The 26,602-nt window shown below is 58.6% G+C and overlaps 1 protein-coding gene across 1 annotated transcript; it reads left to right on the top strand.

The window, feature by feature from the left end:
* TMEM178A (transmembrane protein 178A) lies at positions 1-26,602 on the top strand. The gene is made up of 4 exons (XM_056130577.1): positions 1-479; positions 24,017-24,130; positions 24,931-25,068; positions 26,208-26,602. The coding sequence occupies exons 1-4, from the start codon at positions 95-97 to the stop codon at positions 26,447-26,449; spliced, it is 879 nt and encodes a 292-aa protein (XP_055986552.1). The 5' UTR covers positions 1-94; the 3' UTR covers positions 26,450-26,602.

Raw genomic sequence — 26,602 nt, 5'->3', positions numbered from 1 at the left:
GCGGGCGTGCGGGCGCGGGCGCGGGGCCCGGGCGCGCGCAGCCGTTGGGGGGCGCGGGGCCAGCGCATTGTGTCTGGCGGCGCGGGGCGCGCGGATGGCGCCGCGGGCGCTGGTCACGGCGCTCAGCCTGGGCCTCGGCCTCTGCTCGCTGGCGCTGCTGCTCACGGCCATCTGCACCGACCACTGGTACGAGACGGACCCGCGGCGCCACAAGGAGCGCTGCGAGCGCAGCCGCGCGGGCCGCGAGCCCCCCGACCAGCGGAGCCGCCTGATGCCGCTGTCGCACCTGCCGCTGCGGGACGCGCCGCCCCCGGGCCGCCGCCGCCCGCCGGGGGACCCCGAGGCGTGGCGCGCGCTGCTGGGGCTCGGCGGGCTGGACGCGGCGTGCGGGCGGCCGCTCTTCGCCACCTACGCCGGCCTCTGGAGGAAGTGCTACTTCCTGGGCATTGACCGCGACCTGGACGCGCTGGTCCTGCAAGGTGAGCCCGGCCGCGCCCCGACCCGGGTCCCCGCGCGCTCGGCCTCGGCGCCTCTCCGCCCCCTGCCCCCGCCGGCCAGGGGCGCGCGGATGTGCGCGCGTGTGTGTGCGCGTGTGTGCGTGTGCGCGTGTGTGTGTGCGTGTGCGCGCGCGCGCGTGCTTTCCCCCTGATGCCCGGACCCCGCGGGTCACACCTGCCCCCGCTTTCTAGAAACGCCAGAAAGTGGCACGCTCCAGGAAGGGGGGTGCCGAGGTGACCCCAGGCGCAGGGGTCCGGGGCGCAGCGGGGCCGAGGGCCGGGCTGCCTCGGAGACCGCGGGGCGAGGGGGCCCCAGCCTTCCCCGGAGCGTCCCGGGCACCCCAAGCTCCGCGCGCCCTCCCTGGGGCGGCGGGGTCGTGTGCCCGGGACTCAGGCGCGTGCGGGGGGCGCCCGTGCTGGGGCCGCTGCTCCGGGCACTCGGCACAGAGCTGGTCCCTCGCTTCCTGTGAGAGCATCCTTGGTGACATTCCCACTGGCGACGCTTCTTGCTAACTTTCAGAACTCTACCCTGAACATAAAGTCTTTCCTCCGAGATGAGTAACAATGTTTCATTCCCTTGGATTCTTTGTTGCACAGAGACCGGGTGGGGGTGGGGGGAGTCCTACGCGCTCCTCTTGAGGAACTGTGAGGCAGCGGCGGTTGAGAACGTCTGGCCTGCGGGCTGGCGGGTGGCAGGCTTCGTTTCTCAGACACGTCGACTTGCTCCTTCCCAGGGCACGCTCAGCTGGGCACTGACCCCAGAAATCTGGACCTGGGTGGAAGGCCAGAGGCCGTGGGGGCTGGGAGGGCACAGACCCAGTCTGCGGCGAGGCCAAGTGCTCCTTTCTCTGCTGGCAAACTCTTCCCAGGCTGACTTCCGCCTCCCGAGGATGCTGCATAATTAGCCGTGATCGTACCTCGTGCAGGAGCGCTCGGTAAAAGCAGAATTTGGAAGCTCAGTTCTGGGAGGCTCGTCTCGGCGAGGCCGTTTTGAAAGCTAAGCAGTGTGGGGTCGTCGGAGCGAGAGACTGCCTTTCCTGCACTTTCTCTGCCATTGACTAGCTGCTGACATGTCCACTGCCCAGGTCCGCCTGGCGGGCTTCAACCCGGAGTGAAAGATGCCACAGCTTGCGCCCTGGCCAGCCCAGTGCCCGGCTGCTGGCCGCCGCAGGCTCGAGCAGACCCGAGAGGGTGCTGGAGCCAGGGGCCTTGCAGCCTTGTGGACGATGGCTCACGGCCCAGGGGTTCCTTGAGACAGAATTTGCAAACTACTTAGAAGCGGGCACTGTCCCAGGCCAGGCGCTTTCGTGCAAAGCCGTCTCAGATGTGTGAGATCCAAGGCTTGTTATCCTCCCGTCCAACATGTAGAACGAGAGAGAGAGAGAGAGAGAGAGAGAGAGAGAGAGAGAGAGAGAGAGAGTGTGTGTGTTCTGGTTGTGACCAGAAGACCCAGCCCTGCCCCATGTGTCCTGAGAGAACCCCCCTCAGTGGGTGTGGGCCTCGCTCTGAGCTACCAGGGAGGCTGGCGCTCTCAGCGAATATTCTGGCCTCAGCATCCACCACGGTTGCAATAATAACAAAGTGCATCTAACTTCCCAGGGGGTTAATGAGCTGACATTAAGATGAAGGTTCGGAGAAAATGACAGATACTGTTACATGGTAGGATAATGATTTGTTGTTTGGGAGAGGAGCGGAACTGCCTCAAGTTCTTTCACCGGGCTGCTGACTTACCTTGGCATTGATTTTCTGGGAATTCCTGTCCCGAGTAGTGAATGGGCCCAATGAACAGTTCTAAACTGTCCAAGATTCCGTGGACCGTCTGAGCTGAGTCTAGTGTTGTCTGGGGTAAACATTACGCCTTTTTTTTTTTTTTTGGCCTCTGAGATTGGTGGTTGTGGTCTCAGCTTCACAAGCGACCCATCTACAACTAGGAATCAAGACCTCTAATTAAAAAGTGTAGACAGTTGGGGTGCCGTGTTCCTCTTTCCCGAATTTTCTCTGAGCTGCTTTATGAATCCTGACACTCTGACTTTGTAGTTCTAGAGTCGAGGAAAAGTCAGCTCAGATGGGGAAAGTTGGGGCAGGAAGGGAGCGAGAACTGTCTGGCAGATTTCGTGAGCTTGAAGAGAAAAAGAGGTCAGCCTGGCAGCCTGTGGATTCTGAGGGCGCTGCCGGAGTGTTCCGAGCAGAGAGCATCGCGGGGTCAGAAGGAAGACGCGCTCGCTTTGGCGCTGTTCACCGTTCCTGCTAGGGAGGCCACACCAGTGTCCCTGAGCTTGTGGGGGCCATCAGAACATCCGTGTGGCCAACGGGAGAGACGCTGAGAAATTAAACTCGTGAGTTCGTCTGCTTACAAGAAATCCCATGATGCAGAAAGGCGCAGGTGTCCGTGGGATGAGTATACGGGAAAAGAGTCCAGTTTTGACTCAGCCTCAGATTCAGGTTTTAGTCCCCCCTTAAGGTGCTTGCCCAGGAGGACCCGAAGGGACTAGGCCACACCCCCATGGGGGCCTCTGACAAGAATGGAGGCACGGCCCTTGGTAAACCATTAAAAGCCAAGACCAGAGCACGGGGGCCCTCCCTCATCTGACTGCCATAGCCTGGCAGTGAACAACCTTTCCCGGCAGCTCAATCTGTCACCAGGGACATATTTGGTTGTTTTGTTTGTTTGGTTTTGTTGTTGTTTGAGGGGAGGCCACACCTGGTGATGCTCAGAGGTTCCTCCTGGCTCTGCACTCAGGAATTACTCCTGGTGGTTCTCAGGGCAGCATATGGGAGGCAGGGGACTGAGTCCAGCTCAGCCAAGTGCAAGGCCAATGCCCTCCCCCCACCCCCACCCCCCTGCTATCGCTCTAGCCCCACACGTCCATATTGGCCTGCTCCAGCCCCGGGCTCACACAGGCGGCCCCGAGGCATTGGCGGGAGCAGGTTCTCAGCATCTCAGTGGCTTACCCGCCAGGCCCAGGCCTCTGGATGCTGCCCCAGGGTCTGGAGGAAGACTCCAGCTCCGTGCTTCTTTGCTTTGGGCTTGGTCAGTGGTCTGTTTTTCTTCCTGGATGTTCTTGTGGCCAGCTGTTTGTGTGGTGGAAATACTACTGGACTGAGTCAGGATGCTTCTCCCAGATTGGAGTGCTCCTCCTCCACCCCAGCTACAGGAAGGCCGAGATGGGGGCGGGAGGTGAGAGAGAATGACTTTCAGGGAGGCCCCTTGGTACCCAAGGAGGGGCCTGGGCTGAAAGCAGCACCGATGGGCAAAGATGACCGAGAAGCAGCCAGGCTGGGTCTTTGTACCCAACTACTAGATGAACAGTGAGTCTGGCCAGCAGATGGAGAGGACCATTATATAACGCTGCTCACAGTGGCTGAAAACACCAACTTCAATAAATAAACATTGAGGAGACTTGTGAATACATTATGTAGAGCTTTGGAGAAATTAATTTTAGAGAGGATTAGTCATTGAAGTTTTATCGCAAGTTTCGACGGTTCTACCAGCCTTAACTTCCATTTCTAAAATGGCTTAATTAAAATTTTTCATGAAAAGCAATGGGCATTATTTTTTCAAATATATGTGCCTTGTTTCTAGACCTTAAATTCTGATCTCTCCCGCCTGCCACAGACAAAAGGAAAATTAATGCTGGTCTTCTTTTGCTTTCATAAAATTAAAAAGATAGACTTTCAGAAATGTGAAGATTACAATTCCGTGTGCGTTGTGTGAACTTGTATAAATCATCTGGGATTTGAATTCTTGAAATTTGAAATAAGACATGTCCTGTGGTTTCAAAAGCACTTTGCCTTTAATGAAATAAACAGATAGCAAAGACAGTGGGACATAAAGATGTTGGCATGTTGCTCTCTGCGAGAAAAAGAACAGGGAACTGGTAGGAATTCATCGGCCGGCTCGTCACTCTGCTGATGATTTATCTGTTTCCCTTGTTGCTTATTTTCTACGAAATTAATAGTCTGTACAGGACCCACCAAGTTCTACCTGACACAGAAATAGATGGATGCTTTTCTTCAGCTCGATTGTAGACCAAAGTACCATCTGTGTTGGGAGAATTCTCTCCCTGGGGCAGCCCTTGTGGGCCCGAAGTCAGCTCTGCCCGTCCCCGACACCCTTCCCCAAACCTTCCCTCACACCGGAAGGTGCTTATCGGGCAGGAGCAGTTGTACCGAGGGGAAGGTTTAGCCTTGCAGGCATCAGACCCAGGTTTGATTCCCAGCACCTCATATGGTCCCTGAGACCCACCCGGAGTGATCCCTGAGTGCACTACCAGGAGGATGCCCTGAGCACAGCTGGGTGGGACCCCAAAACAGTACACTCCCAACATAAATAGGCTGCTTTATAAGGAAATCTTGTTTATTTTGTTTGCTTGGGGGGGGAGTGGCATTAGGGTGGCTCTATCCTTCACTTCCTTTTCCTTCCTTTCCTTCTGAAACTGATCTGAGCATCTCTCCACCTACCTCCATGTATTCTTCGTCTGAGTACCTGCCTAGGCTGCTTGGGGACATCTTGAACCCAGACAAAGCGGAATCGAGAGACCGGGTGATGGACCATAGTGGAGGTCCTAGTATGTCACCCCACCTTCTAAGGCACCTCTGCACCCCAGGGGGGTACTCTCCCTGAGACCGCTTTCCCGGTAGGCAGCACGTTTGCCTTGCATGTGGCCTACCAGGGTTCGACCTGGTAGGTCCCCTGAGCCCCACCAGGAGTAATTCCTGAGTGCAGAGCCAGAAGTAACCTCTGAGCACTGCTGGGTGTGGCCCCAAAACCCCAAAAAGAAAAAGTGAAATCAAATTCTTGCTTGCTATAGAGCAAGAAATAAAGATCCTTTCTTCTGTTCTTCCCATAGGCACACAAGGATTGTCTTTGAAAAGGAATTTATAAACACGAAAGTGGATGGTGCTTTAAGTGGTCTGTGATCACAATTGCTAGAATCAGTGACATTTGTCTCGCCGTGTCTGTCTCAATGGCCTTGGGAGGAACGAAAGCCCAGATCCGGCTAAGTCATAGGAGGTTCACATCCAATTAGACCCTCCTCGCTCTGATTTCTTTCCTGAGCTACTGATTTTTCTTCTTCAAAGCTCCGAGAGAGCCTTCACCCCCCTCGGGCCGTCTGTGCTGAAATGCAGTGTTCTTGATTGCCTGCCGAGAGGAGCGTTTGCTGGGGAGCCTCAGGGGCTCAGAGGGTCCGGCTAAGTGGGGGGCCCTGGGGACTGGAAACAGGGAAGGGGTGATGGAGGGGGAATGTGGAAGGGGGAGACGTGGAGGGCCTGGGGTGGGCTGCGGGGAGCGCTCCAGAGACCCGAGAGCAGAGCACCCTTCACCGCGCACACCTGCCGTGCTCCCTCTCCTAGGGCCTCACTCCCCGGCCCACCCGCCTTTCAGGGGCATCCATCCTCTGTTCCCCTCTGACTGTGTGAGGACACAGGCCCGTTTCCTTGTATGCTTTTGGCGGGGGGCGGGGGGGATAAAAGCATCAGCTCCAGCCCCATCCGCTGACCCGCCCGGGAGCCAGTTGCAGACATGGGGTGGGGGGGAGTGGACAGCAACCAGCCCAGCAGACCGGAGCCTTGGCGAGTATCTGCAGAGCAGATGGGCTCCCCTGGACCCAACCCGGCTCAGCGCTGGGCCAGGGCAGCGCGGGCCATTTGGACCCATCGTGAATGTGCCTTCTGGTTCTCCTGGGGGTGGATGCTCCACAGCACGGAGGGGGTCTGAGGTCCGTCGGGAAGGATTCTCACCAACACAGAAGCGTCCACGCAGATAATTTGTTTCAGTTTTTGCTCTCCCAAAGCGTTTTCCCGTGGTTCGAGTGGCGGCGACAGGAAGGACCATCGGACTGTGCGCTTAACCCCCAAGGATTCGAGCAGGGAGGGCGCCCGAAGCCTCTGCTTGCCGTGGGAGTCACAGAAAGTGCCAGGCTGCTCGCTCCATCTTCCTGGTAGCAAGCAGGGTCAGAGGGACAGTCACGTGGGGTCCCCACAGTGGAGTGACGAGACTGCGGGACCGCACGGGCTGTGCTTGCATTTTCCTTGCCTGGAGTGACCCAGGACGCTGAAACAGCTGCCTTCCCACAGTGCTCCAACTCCTCACTACGTTGGTCGAAGGGAAAGATCAATCCAGTCTTTCCCCCTCCAAGGCCCTGAGGCACAATATGCGGCTCTGAGTTATGCCACGTTAGAGAGACAGGAAAACTCTGGAACTGCAAGCGGGGATTTTGCATGTATAGAGCAAGATGGTGCCGATGCCAGCTGAGCCCCTCGCGCTCTCCCGAACCCAGCTCACTGTCTCGCTCTGGATGATGCGTGACTCAGGATGCCGAGCATGGCATTCTGCGTGTGATCCCTGCTGGACATCACTGGCTGCTCTGTGGGATTGGGACAGGAGGGTGTCGGCGGGCCGAGGAAAGACCAAGGCGGCAGCTGCGACATCATTGCCTCCCCCGGCTGGGCCGAGTCACGACACCATCGAGCATGGAACAGTGACAGCAGCCCGCACAATGACTTGTCCACTGCAGGACGCTGTCTGCCAACCACCGAGTGACTCGGGACTCGGCACAGGTGTTCGACCTGGCACAGACCCTATGCGATGGGGTCTTGCTCTGCCAGTGGTTCGACGGCCTCCAGGCACACTCCATCCACCTCAAGGAGATCAACCTGGGGCTGCAGACGCCCCAGGCACTGCCCAGAGATGCAGGCAGGTACGTGCTGTGTGTTGTCAGCGTACAAATTGTTACAGCAGGCCAGTCACCAGGAGCTTACATTTGGTAGACCGGCAACACCTGCAGGGACGATTAGAGATGGCCCCAAAAGCCTCCATCTTCTCCCCCAGAGAGCCCAGCAAGCTACCGAGGGTATCCCACCCACACGGCAGAGTCTGGCAAGCCACCCGTGACGTACCAAATATGCCAACAACAGTAGCTAAAATGGGTCTCGTTTCCCTACCCCCGAAGGAGTCTCCAGCTGAGCTGGGAAGACCGAGAGGGCTCGTTCTAAGCAGACGGCGCCCAAGTCAACGGGCGGGAAGGCGCCCCGCAAGCAGCTGGCCACCAAGGCGGCCTGCAAGAGCCCGCCAGCCACTGGCAGCATGAAGAAGCCGCACCACACCGCTACCGGCCGGACACTGTCGCCACGCAAGATCCACCAGCTGCCATCGTGCCAGCTGCCATTCCAGTGGCCGGTGCGACAAGAGATTGTGCAGGACTTCAAGACCGACCTGCGCTCCCAGCACTCGGCCGTCATGGCGCTGCAGGAGGCGTGCGAGGCCTACCTGGTGGGGCTCTTCGAGGACACCAACCTCTGCGCCATCCATGCCAAGCACGTCACCGTTATGCCCAAGGACATCCAGCTGGCGTGCCGCATCCTCGGGGAGAGAGCATAAAGTTTACGATGCCAAGATCTCAGGGCTGGGACAAATGGAGACGCTACTGGTGCCCACTCGAGTAATCGGTGATTAATAGTATGACAGTGACAGAGCATTCCAGAAGGCTTGATGGTCCAGTCACTCACATGCCAAGGGGATGGGCAGTGAGGGGAGACAGGGAGGGGCTGGTGTGTGTGTGGGGAGGCTGTATTGGACTGACCCTCATTTGTCTACTCTTGAAGGAATTTCCTTCCTTCCTGCCCTGTCCCTCTGTGGCTGTTACACTCGAAGGACTTTTCATTTCTTTGGGGGCTGTGAGCCTCGTCCTGGGCACAGTCTACAGACGTTTCGGCGTACCGGGAAGGAAGTGGAAAGGAAGATTCTCGCCCAGGTGGGGGGCTGTGAGCAGGGCAGACACGGTGCCGGGCCCCCTTGGCCTGTGGGCTCATTGGCATTGGTGCCCTTGCCTTGCGTTCGGGTTCAGTTTGGGTGGCATGCCCAGGGTGCTCAGGGGTCTTTCCTTGCTTGCTGTTCAGTGGTTACTTCTGGGTTCACTCTTGGGGGTGCTGGGGGTCGGAGCGGGGCCTCCTGCCTGTGCAACACGCTGTGGCCGTCTCTGGGGCTCTGCAGTGGCAAGGCTAAGGCCTCCCGGTGTTGGGACCCCCGTGCAGGGAGGGTGATGGTGATTGTCGGTCTTTCAGCATGCACACCTGTTAAACGCGGCTCGGAGGCGTTGTTCCGAAGAACACCAAAGCCAGGATGCTTCGGCTCTTGGCTCACGATTGGGGCTGTCGGAAAGCGCGTCACAGGGGCTGGGACTCACAGGAGAGGCAGCGTGGATGGGATGCCGGCAGTGCGGGGGGCTCATCACACGACAGCCAGGCCAGGCCGTGTCCCCTTCTGGAGAAGGAGCCCCGTGGGTGCTCTCAGGCCGCAGACAGGCCCGGGTGCCCTCGGCGTGAGGTGCTGGTGCTGGAGCTCACACGCCCTCCCCCCTGCAAGGCCCTGCGTGTCCTGAGTGCTTGCCTTTCCCTCCATTTCTGCGTGCTGGCCTGGACGGGGTGCTGAGAGCAGGGTCCCCCCACCCCCAGCGTGGGCTTGGAAGGCAGCCCCCACTGTGACCGGGAGCCCCAGGGTCCTGCAGGGAGGAGGGCAGAGACTGCCAGTGGGCAGACGGGGGCAGGGCTGGGCAGATGGAGTGTGTTTGAGGTGTGGAGGTTGGGGAGCTGCTAGGTACTGCCAGGCTGGGCGTGTCAGCCCCAGGCACCCGACTGCTGGAGAGGCAACATGCACAGGCCACTCGCTGGCTGCCGGGCCGGCCACACTCCAGCCCGCACTGGGGGACAGGCAGGCGGTCAGAGGGTGCAGCCGGATGAAGCAGACCAGATGAAGTAAGTGGGCTGGGCAGCCGCTCCCCGCGGGAAACCGCACAGGGGCGTTTGAGCCTGTGACGGGAAGGCAAGTGTTCCTGCCGAATGGGCCCAGATTTCAGAACCCTGGAAATGTGCGGCCAGGGTGTCTTTGGAGCGACTTTCTTCTCCAAACCACCCGGCATTCGTGTCTTAGCACAGGGACTGCGCTATTTTTAGGTTTAAAATCGGAGACTTGCCTTTCCTTTTCTTTTTAATTTTGAGCCTGGCCAGATCCTGTCCTGCTCCTGCGTGGGCGAGTTTCACAAATGCCACGAGGAGGTGCTGACCCACGTGGACCCGCGGACTCCCGTGGGGTGAAGGCTCTGGGGTGAAGGCTCTCTGGCGCCCAGGAACGGAACTGCCCTGCAGGGAAGTGTGCCAGGAGGGAGGCACTTGGTGAGCGGGTCAGGGCTGGTGGCTGGCCTCCACGGAGGGCCATGCGCAGGGAGGGCCGGCCGGGACCCTTCCTTTGGGAACCTTTCTGGTGACAAGAGGCAGGTCGCTAGACTTCCGCAGGTCCCATTGGGCAGAATCCGATCACATGACCTCGCCTCCGCCCATCCCCGGCAGGTGGGCGGGGCCTCTGGGGGTTCCCTGGACCAGTCCTGCTTCCTAGCAACGCGGGCTCAGGGATGCCCAGCCACGCGTTGGCCGGCGCCAGTGCGGCTGTCGTGGCCTCGGCACCCGGGCCCTGCCTCCATCCCGAGGGTGCTGCTGAAAATGCAAACTTCAGGGTTCTCTCCCTGCACCCGCTGTGATTCAGTCCTGTGGACTCTTCTAACAACCACCCCCCCTCCGTGACCTCTTGGGGACCGAGGACAGGTCATGGAGAGAAGGACCAAGAGATGCTTATTAGTGGGCCACTGAGCGTGCAGCCTCTGAGTCGCATCTGAGCAGAAGAACGTGCATTTCCAGAGAAGCCACACGGCCAAGTCGAGGGCTTGGCATTTCCGGGATGGCAGGTGGGGGGGAGCCATGCCTTGGAGGACGCGTGGTCGGAAGGCGTGGCCAACAGCCTTCAGCCCGGGCCTCTGGCTCTTCTTGGGGTGGAGGAGACTCAGAGTCGCCTCTGTGGTGATGCCTGGTGGTCCCCGTCCAGGGAGGGGACACCTTTGCCCTTGGCTGGGCAGAGCGTGCGGCTCTGGGATCGGAGAGAGTTCGAGTTCTGCGTTGTTTCCTTTGGCTCCTGAGAGTGTACGTTTGGGGCTGCCCTAGTCCCTGGCGTGCCCTGGAAACTCTGCCCTCTGTTCTTCGGAGAGACGTTTGTGCCTTTTTACCGAGTGCCCAAGAGTCCTGGTTTGACCTCGAGGGTTTGTGTGCAGTTGTTGTTTGCAAATGGAATGCAGGGTTCTCACAGCCGTGCAGCGTAGGGGCTGCCGTGGGCTCTGGGGTCTGTCTGCGCCCCTGCAATCCATTTCCTCGCACTGGATCAGGTCGGGTTTCCCTGCTCAGCGGGACAGCCTTGGGCCTCTATCCAAATGAGGAAGTTCAGGGCCTTCCAGGGAGAAGCTTCCTGGTTATCATAGCTCTGACGTGTGCCACGAGGCCCATCAGCCCATTCGCCCAGGGGCTGGCCTGCGTTCATTTCTCGGAGGAAAACAGAGGCACCAGCCCCGGCTCTCTGATGCCCCTGACTGGTACCCAGCTGCCTGTCACCAGCATCTCCCTGAGCACCCCTGGCGGCTCCGAGGATGACCCTGAGTCCCTCCCTCGTGGGCATGGCTGGAGTCCCGAGGGGTGGCTCGAGGCACACATTCCAGATGGGAAAAACAGAGCAATTCTTACCCCCCCTCCGCCCCCCAGAGCTGCCTCACCCATGTCTCTGCAGGCTTGAGTAAGCCCCGAGGTTTCTGCCGCCAGTGGATTTGAGGGGCAGCCCCAGAGAGCCCCATGCAGGCTGTGACTCCCACACTCTGCTTCTGTGCTTCTGTGGCTGGGTCAGCTGCAGCCCTGCTGAGGGAGGGACGCCGGCACCTGGACAGGCCTCACGTCTCCTCGCTCACCACTCTGTCCCCCTCGGGTCTTGTTTCCTGGAGCTGGGCCTGACTCTGGAGCAGGAATTGGTGAGCAAAGGAGCCGCAGACCAGCTGCAGATGGCTGAGCTAGCCGAGGCCCCAGCGGGCGGCGCCGAGCCACAGGCTGTGTGGGTGGACATATATTTGGACCACCAGATTGCAAGCTGGTATGGAGGTTCAGGCAGGGAAAAAAAAAAGCAAGTGAGAAGGTTGGGAAGCGAGAAGGAACAGACGGAGAATTCATGGCTGGATCCTGGGGGAACCGTTCTGCGAGATCTCGGTTCTGTAAATATGGATCAGGGATATTGATTCCTTTGCAAATCTCTGTCCTTTGGTTAAAAATCTGTCTGGGGGGCTGGAGAGAGAGGACAGCCTGCCGGGCTCTTGCGTTGCACACGGCTCAACTGGATTTGGTCTTTGGCACCAGGCATGGTCCCCGGGGATAGGCAGAGATAGTGCAGAGGTAGGCGTAAGCCCTGAGCACTGCTGGGGGCAGCTCCAAAACAAGCAAACAACTGGGTCAAAAAAAAAAAACCCAAAATCTCACAACAACAAAAAAATCCCTAAAATCTGCCTGATGGATTTTCCACGCAGCCAGACACAGAATTACTCAGTGTTGCCGGTGCTGCCACAAGGAGTCCAGCCAGCAGCGGGGGACGGGCTCCGGCAGCCCTCCCGGCTCTGTATCTGCAGCCCTGTCCCCACGAGCCCCGGCGCGAGCAGCCCACGTGTCTGCTGGCCGGCCGTGTCTGGGTCACAGCAGGAGTGGCCGCTGGCAGGAGTGGTGCTGACCCGCACTGCCCCATGGCCACAGTGCCGAGTGTGTGGAACCAGCCCCCAAGGGCTGGGTCGTGTGTGGTTTCTGGGAGACCCCAGCCAGGCCCGGCCACGTCAGCGCATGAGCTGGAAGTGGGGGGCAGCGCCACCATTGACCCCTCTGTGCTGGGGTTGGTGGAACCTGAAATGGTTAAAGGAACCTCCCTGCCCCCCCCACCCCCATGACTCCTGCTCTGTGGGTCCCCGAGGGCGCTGCCTTCCAGGTGTGCCCTGAGGGCTGCTCCCCAAGGTACAGGCAGCTTCACGAGTCTGGAGTCTGACGGGTCTCCCTCCTGCCGCTCCTGGGAACCCCGTTCCCTTCCTCTTCCCCCTGTCCTTTCCTCCCCGCCCGGCTCTTCCCTCCAGAATGAGCAGCGTGGTGAGCTCAGGCCCGGGAGCTTTTCCATTCTGCCCTTCTGGAGCCTTCCATGGCCTAGGACGCTGTGGGTCTGTGTGGCCCATCTCCTGAGCGCAGCAGGCACATGCCCGTCGCCGCCAGACCTGCCCCCGGCTCTTGCCTCCCTCCCCAAGGTTCCACTCGGCTCCTGGGGCCGGGACGACCGCCCTAGCTTGTCAAAGACCAGGAGACGTCACTGACTCCAAGATGACAGAAGACGTGGACACCTTCTTAGAGAAGTAGGAAAACAGTGATTAGCAGCAGGACGGGGGAGAAGCGTGGCCCTGAGGTTTGGAGGAGCGAAGAGGTGAGCGTGAACAGGGGCCTCTGCAGCTTCCCGGGGGGCTCCGTCTCTGCCCTTCGGCCGAGAGTCCCCGCCGCTCTGTCCTCTGCGGGACTGCGGAGCTCATGCGCGCACACGCGTGTCTCTGTGCTCGCACTGCAGCGGGGTTGGGGTTGTGCTCAGCAGGTGGCCTTCGGGGCTGAGGTGGGCCGAGCAGGGGTCTGGGGGAGGAGCTGTTGGCGGCTCTTCAGCAGGGGATTCCGGGACTCTCTGGGGGGCCAGGCCGCGGTGCCCAGGGGCTGCTCCGAGTTTGGTTCCCAGAGGTCGTTCCTGGCCGTGCTCGGGGACCGTGTGGTGCTGGGGACAGTATCTGGGGCTCCCGCATGCAGTCAGGACTCAGCCCTTCGTGGGTCCAACCCACCCCTGCCCCCGATGCTCTTTTTACTGGAGAAGCCAGTGAAGAGGGTGGGAAGGAGCGTCCAGGCCTCCGCGCGGCAGGGGCAGGTCCTTCCGGGAGAGTGGCCGGGCCCTGCTGCGTCCCTTCTCCCGCCAAGTCTCGGTCACAGTTCTGGAGGCGCGAGACTCGGGGGTCTTTGTTCTGTTCCTGATGAGCTACTGACCTTGGGCAAGTCTCCTCTTCCCAGAACCTTCTGTTCTCTGCTGGGCTGGCTGGAGCCCAGGAGACTCCGCCGCCCGTGGAGTGTCCACTGTGGCAGAGGGTGGACGCGGAAGCAGGAAGCATGGAGGTGGCGTGTCGGCTGCCCCGCTGCCCTCGGCTCCCCTGGGCTCCCGGGCGCGACCTGCTGCTGTCTTGCGTGGTTTCTTTCTCATTCCCCAAGGGGTCCGGAACGGGAAGCAAGACTTGCCACCTCACCCCCAGTCTCTTCTCTGGGGGAGCGACACCTGTCGGGGGGCTGGCGGGCTCGGGGCAGCTCCTGTTTGAGAGGATCTCAGAGGAAATCGGAGCCTGAAGGCAGACCTGCCCTTGAAAATGGGCCCCAAGTACATAACTGCGAGCAGAAATGGAGCCCCCCCCGCCCCCCAAGTTGCACGATGCAATTTAAATCTTACCTCGCTTGCTCCCTTTCAATTGCTTTGAGGAACTTTCGGAATGATTCTGATGAGCTAAAAATGTCACGCTCTTTTCTGCTACTACAGGAAATAATTTCCAGTCTTCCTCCTTTGCTCCGTGAGAATATTTAATCATCCTCTCGTGAAGTCAGAGCATTTATTCCTCCTCATCTGCATGATGCCGGGGACGGTCGCTCACATCCCTGTGAGGTCGGAGTATCCATCACTCATCAGGCACATCAGCGGGGGGGGGGGCGGGGGGGTGCCCGTGGCTCGCTGAGCACCGAGATCAGAGAGTATCAGTTACTCCTCAAGGAGGTCGGGCAGGATTTATTATTACTCTGTATGCTCCTGAGGCCAGAGGGTGCTTCTCTCTCATCACACACATGGAGTGAGAGAGGAGTTAGTCCTTGTCACATGCTGGAGGTCGGAGAAGACTCACCTGAGGCCAGGGAGGAGTCCTCACTTGTCCTGCACCCGAGGTCAGAGTGAGCTACCGGCATGCATCGGACATGGGGGAGGATTGATCATCAGCATGTGCTGAGGTCAGAGTATCGCTCGTCATGCCCACGGGGCCAGAGGGGTCACTCAGCATGTCCGGGGGTCAGAGATCACTGAGCATGCCCAGAGGTCAGAGGGGTCACTCAGCATGTCCGGGGGTCAGAGATCGCTCAGCATGTCCCCCGGGGTCAGAAGACATCAGTATGTCCCAGGGGTCAGAGGGCATCAGCATGTCCCGGGGGTCGGAGATCACTCAGCACATCCACTGAGTGACCCTTCCCCACCCCCAGGCCGCCCTCGACCCTTCTGGCTTTCAGCCTCCCCCCAGAACTTCCCCTGCCTCCCTGGGCCCATCTGGGCCCAGCTTCTGTTGTGTCACTTCTGGGACCTCCCCCGCACGGCACGGGGGGGGACTGGCTGTGGTGGGGGGAGACCCCCGGGGTCAGAGAGCATCAGCTGCTCATCGTACACAGGGGGTCAGAGTACTAGTTCCTGGCCAGGCCCCGAGGTCAGCCGGGTGGTCACGCTCGTGGCCCCCGACCGGCGCTCCCGGGGTGCTGTCCTGCCTGTGTGCCCCTGGTTCCTCTCTGGACTGGGCAGTGGTGTGGATATCACACTGGGTCACCTCACGCTCGCTCCATCGGGAGTCTGGACAGTCCTTTCTGTCCTGTCCCTCCGGTATCTGAGGTGGCCTGTGAGCTTCCCAGGAGGCCCTGTCAGGAGAGGGGTGCGGGGGGTCCCTGGCCCTGTCTCTCCGGTGCAGAAGGCCTCCCGGGTAGCCTCTGTCATGACCTTTCTGAGGGAGGGACGGTGGCTTTGCCCCGAAGATATGACCACATGAACCGGTGGCCTCGGGGGCCAGCAGGTGGCTGTCCTGGGTGGGCTGGTCTGTGGCCCCCGGCTGCTGGTTCTGTGCCCTAAGGGGGCAGAAGCTGCCCCCACGCCTCCCGACAGCCTGGGTGTGCCCTGGGCTTCAGCCTTCCAGCTGGGCGTCACAGCCCGCCCCCCGGGCCCCGAGGTGCAAAGCAAAGGACCCCCGAACAGGATGCATCCCACTGGCCCATGGTTGGCTTGTATCGCAGCGGGGGCAGACAGACACGTGTTGTGAGTTTTCCAGCCAGCCCCGGCCAGTGGGAGAGGCTCTGCTCGGTGCTCGAGGGGCCCCTGCCCTGTGCCCGGGGGTGGCACCATCTCCTGCTTGAGCGGCCTGGGGTGGCCTGGCAGTCACCTGGCCCCTCTGGGGAGCGGAAGGGGTGCTGCCCCCAGAGCTAGTGGGGGTGGCGGGGTGGCAGGTGGCCGTGGCTCTCCCTCTATGAGCGGCTGCCTGGGCCGTCCCTGCTTCCGGGCTGTCTCTGTGCACAGCGGCCCTGGAGTGGAGGTGCCCGTGCTGGCTGCTGCCCAGGCCCCCATCTGCCCCCCACTCTCCGCCTGCCACAGCAGCTCACCGGACCCCGGGTGTGGCGTTCAGGGGACAGCCTCAGGGACGGGCAGCTGTGCGGCTTCTGGAACTTGTTGTCACCCCAAAGTGCCATGCCGCATGGGCGTGTGGGAGGACAGCCCCCGCAGGAGGGGAGCTGCGTCCTGGGAATGCCGTCGGGGACGGGCGGGAGAGGGATGCAGCCCCCACTGAGACGCCCAGAGCCGGGGCAGGTGATGGCGGGAACCTGGGAGGGTGGAGCCAGGGCAGGCCAGGCCGACTCAGCCCAGGGCGCTTGGCACCCGGCTGCCGGCCTTCCTGCTGACCTCTGGGCACTGCACGAGCACAGCCAGAGGAGCCGTGACCCAGAGGTGTTGTCAGGCGGCGGGGGGGAGGGGCAGGCTCAGAGCCCCATGTCAGGCCATTGGGGGGGGGGGGAAGGTCAGGTCCTTCCTGGCCCCCGTGTCAGGCCCTGCTGAAGCTGTCCCGGCCCTTTAAGGAGCAGTGCTCCCTAAATAGAGAGCAGAAGTTGTTCCTGCAGCGGGCCTGGGCTTCCGCCCACAGGGAGCGCCATCTGCGCTGTGAGCTCAGGCTCGGGCCCAGCCTGCCGGGCACAGCGCCCTGCTCCTCGCGGCGCCTGGGTCACCTCCGGGCGCATCTGCCTCCTGTGTGTGCCCCGGGTCTCCACTCACTGATCATCAGGATGTCTTATTTGGGGCCACGCCTGGTGGTGCTCAGGGCTTGCTCCTGACTCTGCACTTGGGGGTCACTCCTGGTGGGCTCGGGGTGCTGGGGGCTGAGCCAGCTGCCCACAAGGCCAGTGGTCCGGCTGTGACCCTCTCTCTGCCCTGCCCGCCGGCTCTCCGACTGAACATTCAGGGCAGCAGAGCTTCTGCCTCGGGCAGCCCGGAGTGGCCACGGCAGGCCTTGGTCCTGTACGCTCCTGCCCCTGGGGCAGGCCGGGGCTCGGGCAGGCAGGACTGCCTGTCGGGGCCGGCTGAGGTGTGGCCCAGCCCAGCCCAGCCGAGCGGGGCTCCGGGCTCTGGGTGCTGCTTCCACCGTCGGGGCAGCTCTGCTCCTCGGGCAGCGTCTCCTCCGGTACCCTTGGAGGGACATGCCCAGCATGTGGCCACTCTTCCCTCTTTCTGGAGGGCACTGGGCACGCTCCTGAGGACTCGGAACATCTGGGCTGGGAGGAGGGTACAGGGTGGGGGGCAGGCAGGGGACGGGGTGAGGGCGTTTGGGTTCAGTTCTCTCCGGCAGAGAAAGCGTTGGTGGTCCCAGAACCGCATCCAGCCCCCTTGGGTCAAGGAGTGGGCCCTGAACCCCTGAGCACTGTTTGGGAGCCCCTCCTCAGACAGGAAAGAAGCCTAACTTCCTGGGCTCTGTGCAGAGTCTGGGCCCAAGCTCTCATGGACTCCCTGAACTCGCCAAGGCCCGAGCGCTCGCTCCCTTCCACGCAGGCTGCCGGGGGGATTTCTGCCTCTCTGAGACCATCATGTGGTTCTGGGCCTTGTTCTATTGATCGGTATTGGACACCAGTCAACTTGTCTGCTCGAACCAGTCCCGGTTCCCGATGCCAGCCCCGCCTGCAGAGTCTCATCCTTTTCACATGTCCTCGATTCTTTTTGTCACGACTCCTGAAGAGTTTTTCACCCACACTCACTAGGATTCCTTTATTCTTTTCTTGTGTGGCTTTTGTATCATCAGGGTAACACGCGTCTCCCATGGTGAATTTGGGAATTGTGTCTGTCTTTAATTATTTATTTATTTTTGGTGGGGGGAATCTATAAAAGATTGTTCGTTCTGCTTTTGACATTTGGAGAAACTCCAGTGAACTCATCTGGTCCTGGACTTTGCTTTGTAGAAAGCGTTTGGATTAATTTCATACTTAGTTGCTCTCTTTGTTCTGCTGCTTTTCATATTTCATATTTTTTCCTGCACTTGATCTTAGCCAAAAGGCCAAGAAGCGATTTATCTTATTTCCTGAGTAAGTCTTGGTACTTTGTGCCGTTCTAGAAATTTGCTTATCTTTGATTTTTCAGTCTCTGGGCGTGTTTTTTTTCACAGTCTTCTCCTGTACCACGTCTCTCCCTTGTAAGGTCGTTAGCCTTGGGCTCTGCCGCATTCCGGAGTTTCAAGCGCGAGTCCTTTCTCTTTTCATCTCTTCGGTGCAGCTGAAGATATTTTCATTCTATTAAGGTTTTCAGAGAAATAGATTTTGGTTTTTAATTACTTTTCTATTCTGTCTTTCCTTTAATTTCGCTCTAATTCCGTAATTGCCTTTTCCTGCTACGGGTTTGGTTTGTTCTCTTTCTAGCTTCTTAAGGCAGAAAGCCCTTTAAAAATGTAGACACTGGCAGCTATAAACTTCTCCATTAGTGCCATTAGCTTGTTGGTTACATGTTTTACATTTTTGGTGTGTTGTGATTTTAAAAAAATTAAACTCCAAGTGTTTTGTATGTCCTGGAGATATTTTACGTGCACTCAAAAAATGTATATTCCCTTGTTCGTGGCTGGAATTTTCTGTAGTTTTCTGCTTCATCTGGTTGGTTTGGGATGGCTCTATTTATTTATTTATTTTCCTGATGGGCTGGAGGGATAGCACAGTGGGTAAGGCCTTACACGCAGCCAACATGGTCGTCCCGAGTTCAATTCCTCCGCCCCTCTCAGAGGGCCGGCAAGCTACTGAGAGTATCTCGCCCACACGGCAAAGCCTGGCAAGCTCCCGGTGATGTATTCAATATGCCAGACACAGTAACAAGTCTCACAATGTTACTGGGCCCGCTCGAGCAAATCGATGAACAACGGGAGGAGAGTGACTGTGATTTTCCTGATAGGATTTTTTTTAATTGAATCACTGTGAGATACATACACACCTCCATAGTTGCTCCTGATCGGGTTTCAGTCACACGTGTTCCAGTGTTCATGGCATGGTTCTGGAGCCACGGGCATGCGTGTCTGTGGGCCTTTTGGCTAGCATCCTTTAGATTTTGTAATTTCTTCAAAGTGAAATACTCAGTTTCTGTAATTGGTTTTTTTTTTAATTAAATCACCATGAGATACGCTTACAAAGCTTTCATGATTGGGTTCCAGTCACACAATGTTCCAATTCCCAGCCCTCCACCACTCCACCAATGTCCATTTCCTAGCACCAATATCCCCCGTATCCCTCCTGCCACCGCCCCCGGACCCCAACCCTGCAGCCTGTTCCTGTGGCAGGCACCTCTCTCTCTCTCTCTCTCTCTCTCTCTCCCCACACACACACCTTTTGGGCATTATGGTTTGCAATACAAGCATACTGAGGGGCCATCATGTCTGGTCCTTGGTCCACTTTCAGCACATATCTCCCATCCAGAGTGATTCCTTCCAACTCTCATTGCCATAATGATCCCGTCTCTATCCCGGCCCTTGAGGCAGGCTTCCAACCGTGAACCATTCGTCCTGGCCCCGGTTTCTCCTGTCCTTGGGTGTTAGGCTCACACGATGTGTTCCTCCTGATCTCCCGCAAATGGGTGCAGTCCTTCGGAGTCTGTCCTTCTAACTTCTGACTTATTTCCCTTGCCAGCTGTCACTCTTGAATGTGTCACTTCTCTCTTCACTACTGTCAGTTTTTGCTCTGTGTATTTTGGGGTCTTTGTTGATGATTACATATGTCGTATGTTTGTAATAGTTGAATCTTAGTGGATTTGTCCTTTCATCATTATGAAACGTATCTTTCTCATGACAGTTTGTTTCTCAAGTCTGTTAATATAGTGATTCCACCCCCCCCCCCCCCGCCTCCCTGTTGTCTTGCTTTGTTGATATGTCACCTAACTTCCGACCTACTGTTGGGAGTTACAGTGTCCCTTGTGAACCCTTGTAGTCGGGTCATGTTTTATGTCTCTGAGGTGACTCTCAACCTTTCGATTGGAGCATTGATATTTGCATTTAAAGCAACTCCTTATAAAATAGATGGACACCAGCCATTTTTACTCGTTTTCCATGAGTTTTGTGCCTTTATTCTTCTCCTAGTGTCTTCTTTCACACTAAATGACTGTTTTTAGCCTAGCTTTTGAATTTTATTTTCCCTTTATTTATTATGTATCATGGCAGAGCCTGGCAAGCTCCCTGTGGCGTATTCGATAATCCAAAAACAGTAACAAGGAGTCTCAAAATGGAGACGTTACTGGTGTCCGCTCGAGGAAATCAATGAACAACAGGAGGACAGTGCTATAGTGCTTATTATGTATGTGTATAGATAGATGGGTATAAATCATCTCTCTTAATGTAATTAATTAATTAACATTAAGTTAATGTTAACTTAATTAAGTTAAGTTAATCTCAACTGAAGCGCTGTAACTTAATTAACATCTTAACTTACAGCGCTTCAGTTGAGATTCATGCCAACTGAATTTATTTTATTTTATTTTTTTTACCAAAAGTATCCTGCCCGCACGGCAGAGTCTGGCAAACTTCCCGTGTCGTACTCAATATGCCAAATACCAGTAACAATGATGGGTCTCATTCTCCTAATCCGGAAAGAGCATTGAAATGGCTCTTTTAAAATCTCAGGGCTAGGAAGAAGGAGACGTTACTGGTGCCTGTTCGAGGAAATCGACCAACAACAGGATGATCGTGATTGTGATTTTATTTTTTTAAAAATTTTTATTAGTAAATCACTGTGAAGTCCATTTACAGACTTACAAGCTTTCGTGCTTGCGTTCCAGTCATACAATGATCAAGGGCCCATCCCTCCACCAGTGCCCGTTCTCCACCACCAACGATCCCAGTATCTCTCCCATCACCCCCCACACTGCCCCACCACCCCTCCTCTGTGGCAGGGCATTCCCTTTTGCTCTCTCTCTCCTTTTGGATGTTGTGGTTTGCGATAGAGGCATTGAGTGGCCATCGTGTTCGATCTATAGTCTACTTTCGCCTGCCAACTGAATTTAATACAAAGTTTGCTCCTGTGTAACTCCATCCCCTCTCCTTTGTCTTTTCGTCAGCCACAAGTCATGTTGTGTGTCCATCAATTTATACGACCATTTAAATCAGGTCGGCAAAAAGGTTGCAACAAAAGTACACTTACATTTTGAATGTTCACTTGTGTTGTGGGGCTGGAGCGATAGCACAGCGGCAGGGCGCTTGCCTTGCACGCCGCCGACGTGGCCGACCCGAGTTTGATTCCTCCGCCCCCCTCGGATAGCCCGGCAAGCTACCGAGAGGATCTCACCCGCACGGCAGAGCCTGGCAAGCTCCCCGTGACGTATTCGATATGCCAAACACAGTAACAAGTCTCACGATGGAGACGTTACTGGGTCTGCTCGAGCAAATCGATGAACAACGGGAGGACAGTGACAGTGACTTGTGTTGTGGTCTTTGCCACGTGCTTTGCCTTTTCCCGAATATTTAGCTGCTGTTGCTTTATTTCAGCCCAAGTTTATCCTCATTAGGATAATGACCAGACTTCTTAGATATGTCGCCCTGAGTTAGTTCTTCATCAAGCTGGGGACACTTTGGGCCACGATTCCTTCCCATGTTCTTCACCTCCTTCCCTGGGATCCCTCCCCCGCCTCTGCTGGCCGGTGCTGGTGTCACTGTGGGGCGCTCTGCTCTGTGCCTCTTCCTCTTCCTCACTCCCGCGGGCGGCACACCCCACCCACCCTACATTCAAGTTTGCCAGTTATTCCTTCTGCTGGCTCACAGTTCTTTTGAGTCCTTCTCTGGGATTTTTCATTTCACAAAGTCTGGGCCCGAGCTCTCTTGTACTCCCTGAACTCGCTGAGGCCCGGAACGTTCCCTCTCCTCCACGCAGGCTGCCAGGGGGCGGCTGGCCGGCGGCCGGAGCGGGGAGCTTTCTGTCAGTCTGAGACAATCATGCGGTTCTGGGCCTTTTCCTAGTGATCGGTATTGGACATCAGTGGGCTTGTCTGCCCGAACCAGTCCTGGTTCCCGATGCCAGCCCCACCTGCGGAGTCTCTCATCCTTTTCACATGTCACGGGATTCTTTTTGTCACGACTCCTGAAGAGTTTTTCACCCACACTCACTAGGATTACTTTATTCTTTTCTTGTGTGGCTTTTGTATCACCAGGATAATACACGTCTCCCATGATGGATTTGGGAATTGTGTCTGTCTTTAATTTTTTTGGTGGGGGAAATTTATGAAAGATTGTTAGTTCTAATTGCTCTTGGCCTTCCCTGTTCTTATTCTCGTGCTTTCCGTGGCTCTGCTGACCCTCTGCTGAGGGGCCCTTCCAGACTGCCCACTGCTCTTCGGACAGTGTTTTCCTTAGTTCTTTGACTAAGAACTGAGGGAGACGGTGAGTCCAGGGCTTGGCTCCTGGGGGGCAGTCAGGGACTTCTCCTGGCTAGTTTCTGTCCATGCCTCCCATATGTTCTTGTTGTAAGCAGGTTTTGTACCTTTTTCTCTGTCTTTGGTCGAAAACCAGGCGCTTATGTGATCCCCCATGATGGCGCCAGGGAGGCAGAGTTTGCTTCTGTTGCTGCTGCCGCTTTAGTGGTTCCCGTGATGTCTCTCTTCTGTGTCCAGCCGCGGCTTCCCGGGAGGTCGGTGATGGCAGAAAGGCCGTAGCCACCCGGAGGCTGCGTGCACGCATGTGTATGTGTGTGCATGTGTGCGTGTGCTTGTGTGGGCGCGTGTGTGTATGTGTGTGTGTGTGTGCATGTGCGTGTGTGTGTGTGTGTGCACGCCGGGTGCTGTTCCCCCTTCACCGCATACACACAGCTCAAGGCCTCCCAGACGGCGACTGTCGCGTGTCATGCTGGCCTTGGAGAATGCGCTGGTCAGCTAAGGGCTGTCCTTCGCCCAAGAAGGTCCCACCCGACTGCTCGCCCTCTGAGACCCTGACACAGCCTAATTCTGGTAGCTCAGACCTCACAAGTGCGGCCCCAGGCCATGCCGAATGCCGAAGAGAGAGAAAAAAGGGATTTAAGCTTGTAGAAAGCCCTGCGAAGACGAGGCCTTGTTCCAAGGGCAGAGAAGGGCGTGGGTGTTGGTGCATTGGTGGTGCAAGTGGGCGTCCAGGGAGAGAGGCTGCCTGCCTGGGGCAGCCCGCGGCCCCCTTGAACATGGACCTGCTTGCTTGTCTCTTTGCTTCTCCCGCTCTGGGGAAGCCAGGTTCCCTCTGGGACACATTTCCTCTTTCCCTTCATATCTTTCCAAGCACATTTTGTGCAGTGAAAACTACCTTGAGGAGCGACAAAAATATAAAAATAAAAAATGAGTTTCCTGGCTGCACCCAAATGTCTTGGTTCAGAGTCTCTGTGGTGGGGCGATTCAGCCCTGAGCACAGAGCTGGGAGTCAGCCCCGAGCACAGAGCTGGGAGTCAGCCCCGAGCACAGAGCCAGGAGTGAGCCCCGAGCACAGAGCCGGGAGTGAGCCCTGAGCACAGAGCTGGGAGGGAGTCCCGAACACAGAGCCGAGAGTGAACCCTGAGCACAGAGCCAGGAGTCAGCCCTGACCACAGAGCCAGGAGTGAGCCCTGAGCACAGAGCCGGGAGTGAGCTCTGAGCACAGAGCCAGGAGTCAGCCCTGAGCACAGAGCCAGGAGTGAGCCCCGAGCTCAGAGCCGGGAGTGAGCCCTGAGCACAGAGCCGGGATTGAGCCCCGAGCACAGAGCCGAGAGTCAGCCCTGACCACAGAGCCAGGAGTGAGCCCTGAGCACAGAGCCGGGAGTCAGCCCTGAGCACAGAGCTGGGAGGGAGCCCCGAGCACAGAGCCGAGAGTGAACCCTGAGCACAGAGCCAGGAGTCAGCCCTGAGCACAGCAGGTGTGGACTGAACCTCCCCCAAACCAAGGACGGGGTGAGAGATAGCCCAGAGCTTAGGGCCTTTGACTTGCACGCAGCCAAGCCCAGCTGCATTCCGGCACTGCATCTGGTCCCCTGAGGACCAGCAGGGCTCGTGATGTGACCCTCACCGTGCGGGAGGCCAGTGAGGCCCCATCTCCAGTGCGGCCGCCCAGGGAAGTGCCTTTCTCAGAGATGATTTCCTGAGCCCCCCCACCCCCGCCTTCCTTCAGAGACCCGTGTCCCCTGCCCGCACCTGGGAAGCCACTGGGCCACCTTCCTGCGGGGAACTTGGCAGACAGGTGTAGCCGGCGCTCCTGCAGGCCACCTTCCCAGACTGTGGGAGCCGGGGTCCGAGGCGGGGTCCGTGCCGTCAAGCTGCCCTGCTCTGGCTTGCTCCTGTCCGCGGGCGCAAGGAATTATTCACGCCCCCCCCCGCCCCTGTCCCACAGGCATCGCGCAGAGGTGCACGGCCATCAAGTACCACTTCTCCCAGCCCATCCGCCTGCGCAACGTCCCCTTCAACCTGACCAAGACCATCCAGCAGGACGAGTGGCACCTGCTCCGTGAGTATCCCGGGCGGGGCCTGAGGGGCAGGGGGCTTGCTGACCCCCAAGTCTGGGGGGGCCGAGATGCACCCTCAGACCCAGGCTCCTTGGGCGTGGATCTCTGCCGGGAGAGGCAGTGGGATGGACCCGCAGGCCAGGGGCAGGGCCACCAAGTGCGCGTCTGGGCAGCTCCTGGACAGTCCCAGGACCAGGAGCAGAGCACTCGCAGTTCTGGGCGCTTGGCACCCTCAGCACTCACCAGCCTCGGCATCATGAGCCCGAGCTCTGCTTCATGCCCAAAGAGGAAGGAAACAGGGTGGGGAGAGTTCAGATGGTGAGAGGCCTGGCCCTGTCCCTGCCGAGCACTCGTGTGGCCCCAAACCAAAGGAAAACACGGTGAAAGTGAAGGAAGGAACTAGAGAAGGGGGCGTATCACGGAGGTGATGGCACTCCCTGGAGGTGGTGTTTGCAGGGCGGAGTCCGGGTACAGCACTGCCCTCGCCCACGTGGGGAGGGGCGTCCAGATCTGCAGTGGACCTGGGCAGAGTGGGCCCAGGACAGACCCTCCCAGAGATCAATCCTGGACCCAGATTTGGAGGCTCACACCTGGCCCCCACCTGGGCCTCCCCAGCCCACCTGGCAGGGCCCATGGCGGCGCACAGGCCTGGAAGGAGGCCCCGAGGACTTACCGCAGCCAGGCAGAGACCCGTAGGCAGCCTGTTGTCCACCCTCCGTGCCGAGGCCCCATCTGCTGCCGTGGGCTGAGGGAGACTGGACGCCCGCCCCTGGCCACTGACTCCCCTCCCCCCCTCCCCCAGACCTACGCAGGATCACCGCCGGCTTCCTGGGCATGGCCGTGGCCGTCCTGCTCTGTGGCTGCATCGTGGCCGCCGTCAGCTTCTTCTGGGAGGAGAGCCTCACGCAGCACGTGGCCGGGCTGCTCTTCCTCATGACAGGTGAGGTGCCCCGGGGCCCCGCACACACGTATGCACACACATGTAGATATGCATGCAGACACATGTGCACACAGGTAGGCAGGCATGTGTGCAGATGCATGCAGACACACATACACATACAAGCACACGCAGGCATCCATGTCAGCACATACATGAACACACACACACAAGTATGCATGCAGCAAGGTCCCCGGCCATGCACAGGGCTCACGCGGGGCACTGCCAGAGGCCATTGGCAGGGCGGGCGGGCGCCCCGGGACACGCAGGGGGTGCCCAAGTCGCAGGCCATGCAGATACCCGCTGTGCCCATTGCAAGGGCAGCCTTGGTTCATATTAACTCAACGGTTCCTGGTGGCAAGGGTTGCTGGGGCTCGGGCCCAGCACATAGACATTTGTCACTGCACAATCCCGGCTGAGCACCGAGTCCTGCAGGCCAACCCCCTCCTTAGCTCTCGCTCGCGGGCTGTCAGCAGCCGTGAGGGTCTCCCCTCCCGCCACGGACCCCTTGGACCCTGTTGCTTCCCGCTCCTGGTTTTGCGTGCTGGCACCCTCACACGTATGCAGGCACGTGCAACGTGCATAGCTGAGGGCTGCGACCCCCTCCCAGCCCCACCCGGGTACTGTGGGTGCCCAGGGGCCGCACGAGGGCCTCCTCCGGGGCTCCCTCACCGGATGCGACTGTCTGTGGAGCCTGGGCCGGTGCGGAGCGGGACCACGAGAGGTGTCCTCTGTGGGGTGACCTTTATGGGGCGCGACCTTTGCAGGGTCATGACCTTTGCAAAAGCCGAGGCCTCTCCAGTGCCCTCTCAGAGTTAAGGACAGAGGCGTCCTCAGGGAGTCTCCCTGAAGTGGCTCCAGCCTGGGTCTGCCCACTCTGTGTGTGTGCGTGTGCGCTTGTGCGTGTTCCTGAGTGTGCGTGTGTGCACGGGCATGTGTGTGTGTGTGCACGCGTGTGGTGTGCATGTGCATGTGTCCAGACGAAGATCCATCCACCTGGTACTGGCTGAGAGCGGAGGTCGGGGTGCAGGGGTCCATGTGCCCGGGCAGGTAGGTGGCCACCCTGTGACGCTCGGGGATCAGCGCGTGAGCCCGGGTGGGTGGGCGCCGCGTGACGACTTGTGCCTCACTCCCACCCCCAGGGATCTTCTGCACCATCTCGCTCTGCACCTACGCGGCCAGCGTCTCCTACGAGCTGCAGCGGCCGCCCCAGCTGCTGTACAGCCTCCCGGCGGACGTGGAGCATGGCTACAGCTGGTCAGTGTTCTGCGCCTGGTGCAGCCTGGCCTTCATCGTGGCGGCCGGCGGGCTCTGCATCGCCTACCCCTTCTTCAGCCGGACCAAGCTTGCTCACCTCAAGGTGGGCCGGGACTCGTCTGTCTGACTGGCTCCCCGCGGGCGCAGCCCAGCTCTGGACGGGACCCCACGCACAACGGCCCCGACCCTGGTGCCCGCTGCCCTCCCGGATGACCGAGAACCAGACATGGCCCCGCCTGCGCCCCGTGGACTCGATGGCTGTGGGTTCAAGTGCTTTAAA

Source organism: Sorex fumeus, unplaced genomic scaffold (genome assembly GCF_029834395.1).
Source record: "Sorex fumeus unplaced genomic scaffold, SorFum_2.1 ptg000079l, whole genome shotgun sequence".
Lineage (NCBI taxonomy): Eukaryota > Metazoa > Chordata > Mammalia > Eulipotyphla > Soricidae > Sorex > Sorex fumeus.
Note: the sequence above shows the minus strand (reverse complement) of the source record. Positions and strands in the feature narration are given on the sequence as shown.